Below are 12,083 nucleotides of genomic sequence, written 5' to 3' on the forward strand. Positions count from 1 at the left end.
GAAGGGAAGGGAAGGGAAGGGAAGGGAAGGGAAGGGAAGGGAAGGGAAGGGAAGGGAAGGGTATGTGCACATGGGTGCAGCTGCCTATGAGATTTCTAATGTTGGTGCTGGGAATCGGACTCAGGTTCCCTGCAAGAGTAATCTACCTCTCAGTTGCTGTACCATTTCTCTAGCTCCAGAATTTCTATCTCTTGACTAAATTCCATTTTTATATCCTTGTATTGATTTTGTATTTCATTCAGTTTTTTGTGTTTTCTTAGAATTCACTCAGTTTATGCATATTCTCTCTGATTTATCTGAACACATCTATGATCATTATTTTGAGTTGTTTGTCCTGAATTTCATTGAAGTCATTCTTGTGGTGGTCAGTACTGTGGGATTTTTATATTTTTGGAGGAGACAAGTTGTCTTTTATATTACTTTTTTATTTGTGTTGGGATGTGAATCTGGAAAGTTACTTTTTTTCTTCCAGTGGGAGTGTCTTCAGTGTTCAGGAGAAATTACTTTGTAGTAGTATTGAAGAGTCATTTCCTCTTTAAGCCTGGTTTTCAAGAATAGTAATGGCTTGTGCTGTAAGATTGAGAATCAACAAATGGGACTTCATAAAATTGCAAAGCTTCTGTAAGGCAAAAGACACCGTCAATAAGACAAACAGGCCACCAACAGATTGGGAAAGGACCTTTACCAATCCTAAACCATATAGGGGTCTAATATCCAATATATATAAAGAACTCAAGAAAATGGACTCCAGAAAATCAAATAACCCTATTAAAAAATGGGATACAGAGCTAAAGAAATAATTCTCAACTGAGGAATACCAAATAGCTGAGAAGAACCTGAAAATAAAAAAAAGGTTCAAAATCCTTAATCATCAGGGAAATGCAAATCAAAACAACCCTGAGATTCCACCTCACACCAGTCAGAATGGCTAACATCAAAAATAAAGGTGAGAGCAGATGCTGGCGAGGATGTGGAGAAAGAGGAACAGTCCTCCATTGTTGGTGGGATTGCAAGTTGGTACAACCACTCTGGAAATCAGTCTGCTGGTTCCTCAGAAAATTGGACATAGTACTACTAGAAGATCCAGCAATTCTTCTCCAGGGCATCTCCATACCTAGAAGATGTTCCAACTTGTAATAAGGACACATGCTCCACTATATTCATAGCAGCCTTATTTATAATAGCCAGGAGCTGGAAATAACCCAGATGTCCCTCAACAGAGGAATGAATACAGAAAATGTGGTACATTTACACAATGGAGGACTACTCAGCTATTAAAAACAACGAGTTCATGAAATTCTTAGGCAAATGGATATATCTGGAGGATATCATCCTGAGTGAGGTAACCCAATCACAAAAGAACACACATCATATGCACATATCGGCGGATAAGTGGACATTAACCCAGAAACTTAGAATACCCAAGATACAATTTGCAAAATACATGAAACCCAAGAAGAAGGAAGACCAAAGTGTGGGTACTTCGTTCCTTCTTAGAATGGGGAACAAACTACCCATGGAGGGAGTTACAGAGACAAAGTTCAGAGCTGAGATGGAAGAAAGGACCATCCAGAGACTGTCCCACATGGGATCCATCCCATATACAACCACCAAACCCACTATTGCATATGCCAGCAAGACTTAGCTGACAGGACCCTGATATAGCTATCTCTTGAGAGGCTATGCCAGTGCCTGGCAAATCCAGAAGTGGATACTCACAGTCATCTATTGGATGGAACACAGGGCCCCTAATGAAGGAGCTAGAGAAAGTAACCAAGGAGCTGAAGGGGTCTGCAACCCTATAGGAGGATCAACAATATGAATTAACCAGTACCCCACAGAATTGTGTCTCTAGTTGCATATGTTGCAGAGGATGGCCTTGTTGGCCATCAATTGGAGGAGACGCCCTTGGTCTGGCGAAGATCATATGCCCTAGTATAGGGGAATGCCTGGGCCAGGAAGCAGAAGTGGGTGGGTTGGGGAGGAGGGTGAGGGGAGGGTATTGGGGACTTTCGGGATAGCATTTGAAATGTAAATGAAGAAAATATCTAATAAAAAAAGATTGGTGTTCAAACACTAGGTTCTAATTCCAGTCCACCCATGAAAGTAGAATCCTATCTCCTTCACTTCTCACTATCTAGGGGTAGACCATCAGGATAATAGTTATAGCCAATTACAAAACAATCATTCCAATTGTTTTGAGATGTAAAGGCACTGACAGTACAGTGTATATTAATATGTTAGATATTATGGGTATGCATTGAAAGCAAAACAAAAGAAAAATATCCCACAGTAAGAAGGAGTAGTGATTAGTTTTGGATTGATAGAAAGCATGAAGGAGGGTGGCTCGTAAAAAGTAAGGGTTGCAGTAAGAGCAAGAAAAAGAGGGGGAGATGAGAGAGTTTGACCAGAAAGTAATATGAAACAGAGAGGTAAATAGTGATATTTTTTTGGAGATAATGCAGAACAGTTTCATCTCTCTGAGTCCACGAAGACCGCCCCCCTCCAAACCAGAACAGCATTTGTTCTTTGAGAGATTAAAAAGAGAAAGGAAAGACAGGAAAAAGAAAAAAAATATAAGACAGGACCAAGATGCTCTTTAAAAGTGACATTGTGTATTAAAAAGGAATAGATGTAACAGGGAGAAGGAGTTGGGTAGGGACATAGGACATTAACTACTTGGCCTGGTAGCTTCTAGAGGTGTGTCTTACCACGGGAGCTCCTCTGTAAGCCAAACTCTTCCAGCCCGACTCCTCAACATTAAGCTACTTGAGTCCTACTCCCTGTGCAGGGAAACCCTCCAGTGGCATTCTCAACTCTGGCTCTCTCAAAGGAATATGCAGTTTTACAAGCTAGAACTTTCAGAAATGGATAAGCCTGAGGTTTAAAAAGAAACCCACTTCTTCCTCATTTCATAGTTGGAGATCTGTCTCTGCTCATCTAGCTGAACATGGATGTTTTGTACACCTCCGAGGGATCATGGCTTTGCCTCTGTGAACAGGTGGTCCTTGTTTCCCTCTCACAGAAGCCTAGAAAATGACATGTTCTCCTGAGCAAGTGGGTGAACTCATTCACAACCAGTCACAACCGGCAAGTTTTCCTCCAGGTTCTTAGGCTAATTTGCTGTAGATGAAACAGGAGAGATGTAATCACTTTAGCCCTTAGGCCTGATTTAACCATTAAGACCAAGCACGTTGCTAAATAAAACTATACTCATTTTAAATACAGGGAAATAGGCAGTCAGATGACTTCAAAGCTTGCCATTTTACATCTATGTAAGTATTTCTTCCATTTAGCTGATATTCAAAAGCTACAGAATAATCACAACTTAGGAAGGAAACCATCAGCAGGCCTGGTGACATACACCTTTAACCTCAGCACTCAGGAGGCAGAAGCAGAGTTGGAGGCCATCCTGATGTACACAGTGAGTTCCAAACCAGCCAGGGGTACAGAGTGAGACCCTGTCTTAAAAAGTGTGTATACCAGTCAAGAAGAAACAAACAAGATAATGTTACCAGGTAGGCAGACAGAATGAACACTAGCTAGGTCGATAAAGAGCTTAGGAAAGCAAGTACACTGCCACCTGCTGCCTGGCTTGGGTAAGTCTTTTCTCTCTAGTCTATTTTCTCTTCTGTGTAATAAAATATATCACTAAAGGGCACTCCTGTCCCTAACATTCTATTTGGAAACCGTAAGCAAAATATATGCGAGAAAGGTTAAATAATGTTCAAGATTGTTCTACTTAAGGGAATGGAAATAGTGGAGAAAGCCCTGGTGACTCACACAAGGAAACCAGCCTAGGCTGCGGAAGGCTCAGAGAACAAGCTGAAACCTGATGAGAGCCCCGCCTGCTTCTCACATTCCTCTTAAGCACAGCCTCCGCCTGAGCTCAAACCAGTCAGTGGAAGGGAAATTTTAAAATGAGGGGGGAATTGCAAGCAAGAGATTAAGATCCTGAAGGCTACTTGTTCTTGCCCTGTCCTCAGCAGATAGGGTTGAGTTGAAACAGAAATGGGGGAAGTGAGTTGAAATAGCTTGCGGGAATTGAAGAGGAAAGGTACTCTACACACCAGGTGCATGTAAAAGCCACCTGGTTCGGGAAGCCAAAGGTGACTTTGGTTCATGGAGGATGAGCACATCTGTATTTAGTCATTGTCTTTGGACCTTAGTTTTCTTGTGTGTGGCATTCACATGATCTAGAAAAGAGAGAGGTAAATATGATGAACTCACCAAATACCTCATCCCGTTTTCACAATAGTGAGAGGGCTTTGTGGTTTTACTTCACACGGAGGGACGAGTTAGAGACTTTCTCATCGAGCCGGAAGCTGGATTTTAATTCAGATTCTCCAGTAAGTCAGTATCTCAAAGATCGTACAGGTGAAAGGGTATGCAACTTTAAGAGCTGTAACGTTGCTAAGCGTCCACCTGGGTTAGAGAAGAAAGTGATGGTTGCGTTGCTCAGTTCTGATGGAGGAAGGCTTTCTCAGAGAGTTTTTGTGCGTTTGTTTTTCATTTGCCCACTTCATCCACGTCTACATCTGTTTATTTAATTTTTGAAAGTAAGAAACTTGTAAGTTCCAGCTGGGTCAATGACACTTGAATTTTGGGAAACCTCTTATTCACTTCACTCTTATAATGGAAAGTTAGGTCAAAAGATACCTCGCTCTGCCTCAAGGCTTTTCAGCTAGGGCCCTCGGGTGAGGAGAGGAAGGCAGCCAGAGAATGGGGACTGCAGTTTCTCTCACAAGGAGTAATTTATCTAGGTATTTCCGCCTTCACGCACTGCTGGGAACCCGCCCGCAACCCGCTCTGCTCCCTTCCTTTAAGTGATTTCATTTGAACGGGAGGGGAAGTTTTAAGCTTAAAGTCAATCAGTCATCCCCTACCAGACTAAATCATGAATGCCAAACACCTACAGGTTCAGAAGATGGGCAGCTGAGGGCAGCCATCCCTTAACTTAACCTGCAAGGTACTTTAGGCTGAGGCTCAATTTGGGTTGTCGTAGAGGTGTGACGTGAGATGCATTTTTTGTGGGGGAGAAACTAAAGTCTTGCCTCTAGATTATTGTCGGAGATCAGCTTCCCAGCTATTGTAATGACTTATTAGTGTTCCACAACAACACACTTGACTTTGCAGAAGTGAGGGATCAGGAAGCTTTAAGCTTGATGTAATTGGTGAGTGGCTTGTACAGCCAATGGCAAGAAGACCGATGTGCTCATAAATATGGGTTTAGGGAAGTTGCTTAACACCAAGATTAATGTTGCCCAACAGCTAAATGAGACTAGTACCTCCTACATCCTAGTAGGACTCTTACGAGAAAACACTCTTATGAAATGGAGCCTCGATTGGTCGCTCACTTGAGCAGAATGTGGAGGTCAGCCTGGAGAAATAGGGTACCAAACCAAAGCGGAATCCCCATGTCTGCCATCTAGTTGGCAGAGCAAGTGTCGCTGTCCTGAGCGGACGCGAAGCGAAGCATCACGTTTAGCATCCGCAGTCCTAGAGTGAACCCGGGCCCTAGCCTCAGAGGGATCCGTGCAGACGTGGGATACAGCAGGCTCAGGCTAGATGTTGGGACACTGCGGATGGCTGGGCCGCTCCCTTTAGCCTTTACTCTCTGCCAGACCGGACTGACTGGTTCCAGCAGTTCACCCAAAGGAATTTGGGTGGCCATCCCTCTCCCTGGAGTACCGCCCCCGCCTCCCACCCGGTGCGATAACATCAAACTGCACCCGCCTCTGGGCTAACGAAAGCCAGGAGAGGAAACCGATACTCGCCTGCCCGCCTAGGCTCCACCTCTCGCGGCTTCCATTGCTAGGCAACTACACCTCTCACCTCTTGGGAAACACTGGAGAACTAGCAGTAAATGTTAGAATTTCAGGAAAGTATCCAGAGCTGCTACCCCACCCCATTCTCCCATGCTTCTCTCATTCTCCCAACTTCTACCTTTAGGTTTTTCCTCCCTTTTGCCTTCCCCCTTCCTCCAACTCCCAATAGCAAGCCTTTATACAATCTGTCGCCAGCAAGTGTGTGCCCTCACAAAAGAGAAGCAGACTCTCATCCCTACTCTTCAGAAGATGAGTCTCAGAGACCTGAAGTTGCCCAGTCATTTATATCCTAGGACTGCTGGGGGGTGGGCTTCGCGCCTTCACGTAGTTTAAAACCCACAAAGGGAGGTGAGCCTGTTAATAAGCAGGCAAAGGCTGTGTCCATCTCCCACTCCTATTCAGATCTGAAGGTGGTTAGTTTTAGCAACTTCCTTCAAAGGAACAGCAACCTCAAAGTTTACATTTTTCCCTCCACCCACTGCTGAGGATGGGACCGAGGGCCGGGTCAGATGAGAGGCAAGCACACTAGCCCAGCCTCTAGGAAACACCAGAGTATCAACAGTAAATGTTAGAATTTCACAAGGAAGGAAGCATTAGAATTTAAAATATAAAATTCAAGCATTAGACAAAGGAGAACAATAAAATGATATAAATCTGGAGGGATTTTTCACACAGCCTATCTTTTTAGGTGTGCCTTTCCCATATTTTATTAAACTCGAGTTGTTGTTTTAAAAAAGAGCAGCATTATCAAAGACACATCTGTACAAACATTTTACAAAAGAAAACTCTCTAGGATCAGCTACATTAAGGACAAGCAGAAAAATAGATGCAGTCCAACAAAGACATTGAAAATGACTTCAGACGTCGGAAATGCCTTTTCTTCTCATACAAACGATGGCAGATGAACACTGCGCAGGATCAATTAGTGAGTGAACTGCTCTTCCTTTCCTGAAGGTTGGGAGGCAGGGAGCGAATGGGTCACCAACAACCCAGGATAGCCAAATCTCCGTTTTCCCATTTCAAACCGTTTAAGTCTTTGGGTAGATTCAAGTCGCTGGGAAACAACTGGGCTGCCTGGCACTAGCTTCTTAACCAAGCTATCTAGCCTTTGCTTAACTCTCCCGGTCAGGTTTCCAGTGACTAGACAAGGAATTTCAGAAATGCGTCCTTAAAAAACCAAGGGCGAGGGAGGTGACCTGAGCTCAGCATCTAGAGAACTTGTTTGTGGAGAGAGAAGGAAGAGGTCGAAGCTGGGAGGAAAATTACCTCCTGACTGAGAATCAACAGGCCAACCCATCTGGTCTGAGGTTCCGAAGAAGCCAGGGAATCCTACAGGAAACCTACAAGCTAGGTTCGCTTCTCATCTCCCCCAGCTCCTTAAGCTCCACCTTTTTGTATTTGCCCGACTTCCTCCGTTTGGTGACCACCAAGACCACCACACCAGCCACTACCGCTACCGAGACGACAGCGATGACGGCAATGAGACCGGCGGTGAGGCGCTTCATGGAGAACTGGGGGGGCTTCTCGTCCAGGTAGTAGATGAGCGTCCGGTCCACATGCAGGGGTTCCCCACGCACCTGCACGTCCAGGCCGCGGCGGCCCATGAACAGTGACTCGCCTTTGATGTCCCTTTCGAAGTAATAGGCGGCATCAGCTATGTCCACGTCTCTCAAGCTCTTCTGAGACGCGTTCTGCCGAAGCTCTATCTGAATGGTGGGCTCCTCATAGTGTACCGCGGATAGGAAGCTGGGGTGCAGCTTGTAGCGTTCCTGGAAGAGCCGCCGCAGCTCAGAGTCTAGGTCAGAGTGGTTGAAGGCTCGGTTGGTCGGGCGGTGGCGCAACTCAATGAGGATGTGGTGGGTTCGCACCACTTCGTCGCAGCGCAGGCTTTGGTCTCCCTTGTCCGTGCGGCGCACGCCCACCGAGTTTACGCACCAGCACACCGAGGTCTGGTTGCACTGGCGCGCCTTGAAGCGGCCCTTGTCGTCACACTCCGGGTCGTAGAGACCATCGTTGTCCAGGATCGCGTGCTCGCTCGGCATCACCAGGCTGCGGCCACTCTTCCGGGCGCTCATGCGCGCCTTGAGCAGCAGGCACTTGGAAGTTAGCGTGGAGCAGTCGACCAATACCTGTGAGCCCATTGCCCGACATTGGCAGACCCCGCCTGGGCCATTTGTGTCGCAGACCGTCATCTTGTTGGTGGGGCATGTACAGTTGCTCTGAGCCGTGCAAAAGCGGGTCGCCATCGCCAGCAGTAGCAGTAGCAGCGGTGCTAGATCCAAGCCCCTCGCCATGGTGGGGTAGAGTAGAACGGACCTACAACTACAGACCAGAGGCAGGGATTCTGAAGGATCAGGCTGGGTAGGACACTGCAGGCGACTCCTGCCGGGCTGTTCCCTCCAGCTCTTATAAGCTCCTGTACCTGTAGGACTGGTTAGCTAGTGACTCACTCAATGGAATTTGGGTGGCGCTCCCTATTCCCAGGTCCCGCGGAAGAAGCCGGCAGCCCTGAGCTGCCTGAGATAGGATCAGGCAGGGGAGATTGCTCCTGCCATCTGCTGACCAAAACCCCATAGAGGAAACCAGTACTTACCTGGCCCCACCCCTCCTCATGGCTCAGAACCAGGGCGTCCCACCTTTCCTAGTGCACCTCAGGAGTTCCTCCAAAGGCCCAACTCCCGACTCTCACGTCCCTACAATTCCAGACCCCATAATCCCGTACCTTCTTTTTCTCTCTCATCTCCTATCTTCAGTTTCGTTCCTTCCTTCTCTTCTTGCTCCAGAACACCTTATAACACAGTTAAAACAGTTCACTAACATAAGCGTGATCACATGCCTTTGTCTGTAAGCCCTATTCTAGGTGAGACGATGCAGCTGAGGCAGGGAGACCTGAAGTCACCCAGCCACTGATTTCCCAGGATTCTCTCTGGGCTTTCTGCTTGGCTTTAAGAACTATAAATTAGTATTTACAAAAACAAAATGTTGCAGCATCTGAAGACAGGCTAGTGAAACAATTCTATTGCTACATCACCCGCACAGCACAGTTGTCATGGTGTGCCACATATGAAAAGTCCTATTGAACCCATGCACATGCATATCTTACTTGTGTAAGATAAATGAAAAGAAAAAAATTGTAGAGTAAGTCAGTCCACTAGGAGAGATGTACAGTTTGATTCTAAAAGAGCAAATTTTTTATTTTCTTTCCCTGTATTGAATGATATAATGAGAGAAGGGAGCCTGTGAGAAACTCTGCTTCTTTAATAGGATGAAGGAGCGACAATCTCTTTTAAAATCTAGAGAAAGTCCACCATTCAAAGCTGTGGTAAAATTAACAATAATTAACAAACTATAATTATTTCCAGGTCCACCTTCAAAATACATTCTATATATATCAGCATTTAATGTACGCCACTAGAATACTGAACAAGGGTGTCATTTGACTCATGGTAGCCAGTTGGGCCTCTCTGCACCATTAATTTTCAAGCAATTCCTGAGGCAGACAGATACAAACATATTATTTTGTCTTTACAGACAGAGGAAGTCCAGACACGAGGGACAAAGGCTTACCCAATAGCACTAGGAGAGCTGGGTACACACCTCTGATTTCTACCCCCACTGTCTCTTGAACAACTAGCTTATCCTGTCCAACCTCCACCCACCTTGCCTCAGAGGAAGATCTAAAGCACAAATGTGTGCACATCTTCTTTTTTGTTGAGAATACTCAGAGAGAGAGAGAGAGAGAGAGAGAGAGAGAGAGAGAGAGAGAGAGAGTGTATGTATGTACAGGTAAGGAGACATCTTGGCTCTAAGAACAGAGTTCATATTTTATGAACTGGTGCACAGTGCCAACTGCTGTCATAGTTACTGCCATCATCATTGTATCCCTGCAAACTTCTCAGATGTCCAGCAGCCTTTGCAGAGTTTGGTACCTAGAATCTCCTTTTCTTTATCTGTTTTAGTATACAATTGTGATTTTCTGCTCAACTCCTTGGTTACTTTCAGGAAGCTTTTTCTGATACATCCCTTCCCCATCCACTCAGGAATATGTCTTTTGCTTTTACTTCCTTATTTTTTGCATCCTAGGATTAGCAGAAAAAATTACGCTTCCTGGGTCTCTGTCGCCCAGAGTAAACTGGGTACATCAGTTTCTGGCTCTGTTTCTTAGATTTTTTTTTTCTTTCTGAAAATCAAACTAAATAGACAAGGCAGTGAATGGTAAAGCTTGGTAAACTCCAAGACAATGTTATATTCTGTTAAAAAAATTATCCCATCTCCTCACTTTTCAAGTGATTTGCTGGGTGGTCACAATGTACTATCTACTTGTAATACCACCTCATTTTCATTCCCCTGAGTCCCAAGCCAGATGGAGGAAAGCTAGTGGGGAGGCAGTCTCAGGGCTGATACATATAGGTGATCGTGTGTTGACTACTTAGTTACCTCATGGGATTTTGTTATGTACTGGGAGGAGTGGAACTGCAGGCATCCAAGCCTGGTATTCTCAATATGAAGCTAGAGTGAGCAAAGATGACCTCCACATACCCTGGCTTCCTTCATTAATAGCTGGTCCTACCAGGCTTTCCCCAACAGGCACAAACCGATCCAGCTCTGATTCTCTCTTCCTCTAATTAAAAGCAAAATCAAGTGCTAGCTTAATTTCTTTGTGTTTTTATTGTAATGTAGAAATACTAAACAAGAGTTTCCCATCATTTCAGGACTGTCCAGTGCTTACAAGGGGCAGCAGCCATGCCAGATTACTGCATCCCTGGCGCAGAGTATACAGGAGGCACTAGGTACTGCGTGTTGGCTTAATTCACGGTGAATTGTACCCAGAATGTCACAATATTGATATGACACTCTCTAGAGTGTATATGTGAACTATTTAAGTGTTTATGACCTGGGAGAGATTAATATCACCACATGTGACATCTTTGATTACCATGCCTACCTTAGCCCACCTTCCAAATGCATAGTTTTAAGGAAGACTAGATAATGGCACACTGAGATTGCATCTACAAGTATGCCTGAACACAGAATTTTAATAGTCTTGTGCCTGTAGAAAAGGGGACTATGTTCTGATGAAGGACTGGCTTTAGGGATTAGAGTTAGGATTAGGGTTTGGAATGGCCTTTTTATGTTTAGTAGGTTTAATGTTAGGGTTAGAGTTTCTGCTTGGTGGTTAAGACATGAGTTAGTATTAAATTTAGTGGTTAGGGTACAGGTTAGTGTTACACTTTGGGTGGGGGTTATGTTTAAGGTTGGTATTTGGGGATTAGGGATAAGCTAGGAGATAGAATTAGGCTTAGTGTTCGGGTAAAGGTATTGGCTCAGTGTTGACTTAGGGTTGGGGCTGAGTTCACTTTAGAGTTACGGTTGGAAAGTTAGGGGTAGGCTTCAGTTTTGGTTAGTGTTATCAGGTTTTGGGCAGATTAGGGTTAGGAGTAGAGAATGAGTTACTGTTAAGGTTTGAGTTTTAAGGTTTGTTTGAGGGGTTACTGTCAGGATTACAGTTCAGGTTTAGTTCATGTGGGTTAGGTTGTAATTAGGGTTAGTGGTAGGGTTCAGAAGAGTTTAGGGTCAATGTTGGGTTAGGATTAGGTTTAAGGGTTGGGGGTTAAGGTGAGGGATACTGTTCTGAGTTACTGTAAGGCTAGTGTTTGTTAGACAGTTGGCATTGGTAGGGATACTGTTCTGAGTTATTGTAAGGCTAGTGTTAGGAAGTTGGCACTGGGATTATGTTTATGATTAGATTTAGTGTTGGTTTCAGGTTAGGATTAGAGTTTGGTTTGGGGTAGTATTGGAGTGTTAGGGTTAGAGCAACATTTATGGTTATATTAAGCTTATTAGTGTTAGTTTTAGGTTTATTGTTAGGATTATATTTTATATAGGGTTAAGGTGGATTAGATGTAGGGTTAAACTTAAGGTGTTGTGAGGGATAGTGGTTAGGGGCAGAATTAGGGTTTCTGGTTGCTGATACATTTAGGGCCAGTGTTCAATCTAGGGTTAAAATTATGGTGACAGCTAAGATTTGGCTTTCATGTCAATTTAGGTAGAGGTTAGGTGTAGGCTTAGAGTAAGGTTAGAGTTATGGTCAGGATTAAGGTTAGATGTAAATGTGAGTGTTTTAATTTGCCTTGGGATTATGGTTAGAGTCAGAGCTAAATTTAGGCCTAGGACTCAGGGAAAAGGAGAGTTTAGTATTAGCTTAGGCACAGAATTTGTATTAAAAATTGCTTTATGGTTAGTTTTAGACTTAGT

At 44.5% G+C, this 12,083-nt stretch overlaps 1 protein-coding gene across 1 annotated transcript; it reads right to left on the reverse strand.

Annotated features, from left to right (window-relative positions):
- Window positions 1–6,476: 6,476 nt before the first annotated feature.
- Window positions 6,477–8,235, reverse strand: Tacstd2 (tumor associated calcium signal transducer 2). The gene has a single exon (XM_021165831.2). It carries the CDS (start codon window positions 8,120–8,122, stop codon window positions 7,169–7,171), a length of 954 nt encoding a protein of 317 aa, XP_021021490.1. The 5' UTR covers window positions 8,123–8,235; the 3' UTR covers window positions 6,477–7,168.
- Window positions 8,236–12,083: the final 3,848 nt, after the last annotated feature.

This window comes from Mus caroli, chromosome 6, assembly GCF_900094665.2.
Source record: "Mus caroli chromosome 6, CAROLI_EIJ_v1.1, whole genome shotgun sequence".
Lineage (NCBI taxonomy): Eukaryota > Metazoa > Chordata > Mammalia > Rodentia > Muridae > Mus > Mus caroli.

What these genes read in the sequence shown, in the direction of transcription:
- Tacstd2 (XM_021165831.2), bottom strand. Translation starts at nt 8,122, where the DNA reads ATGGCGAGGGGCTTGGATCTAGCACCGCTGCTACTGCTACTGCTGGCG.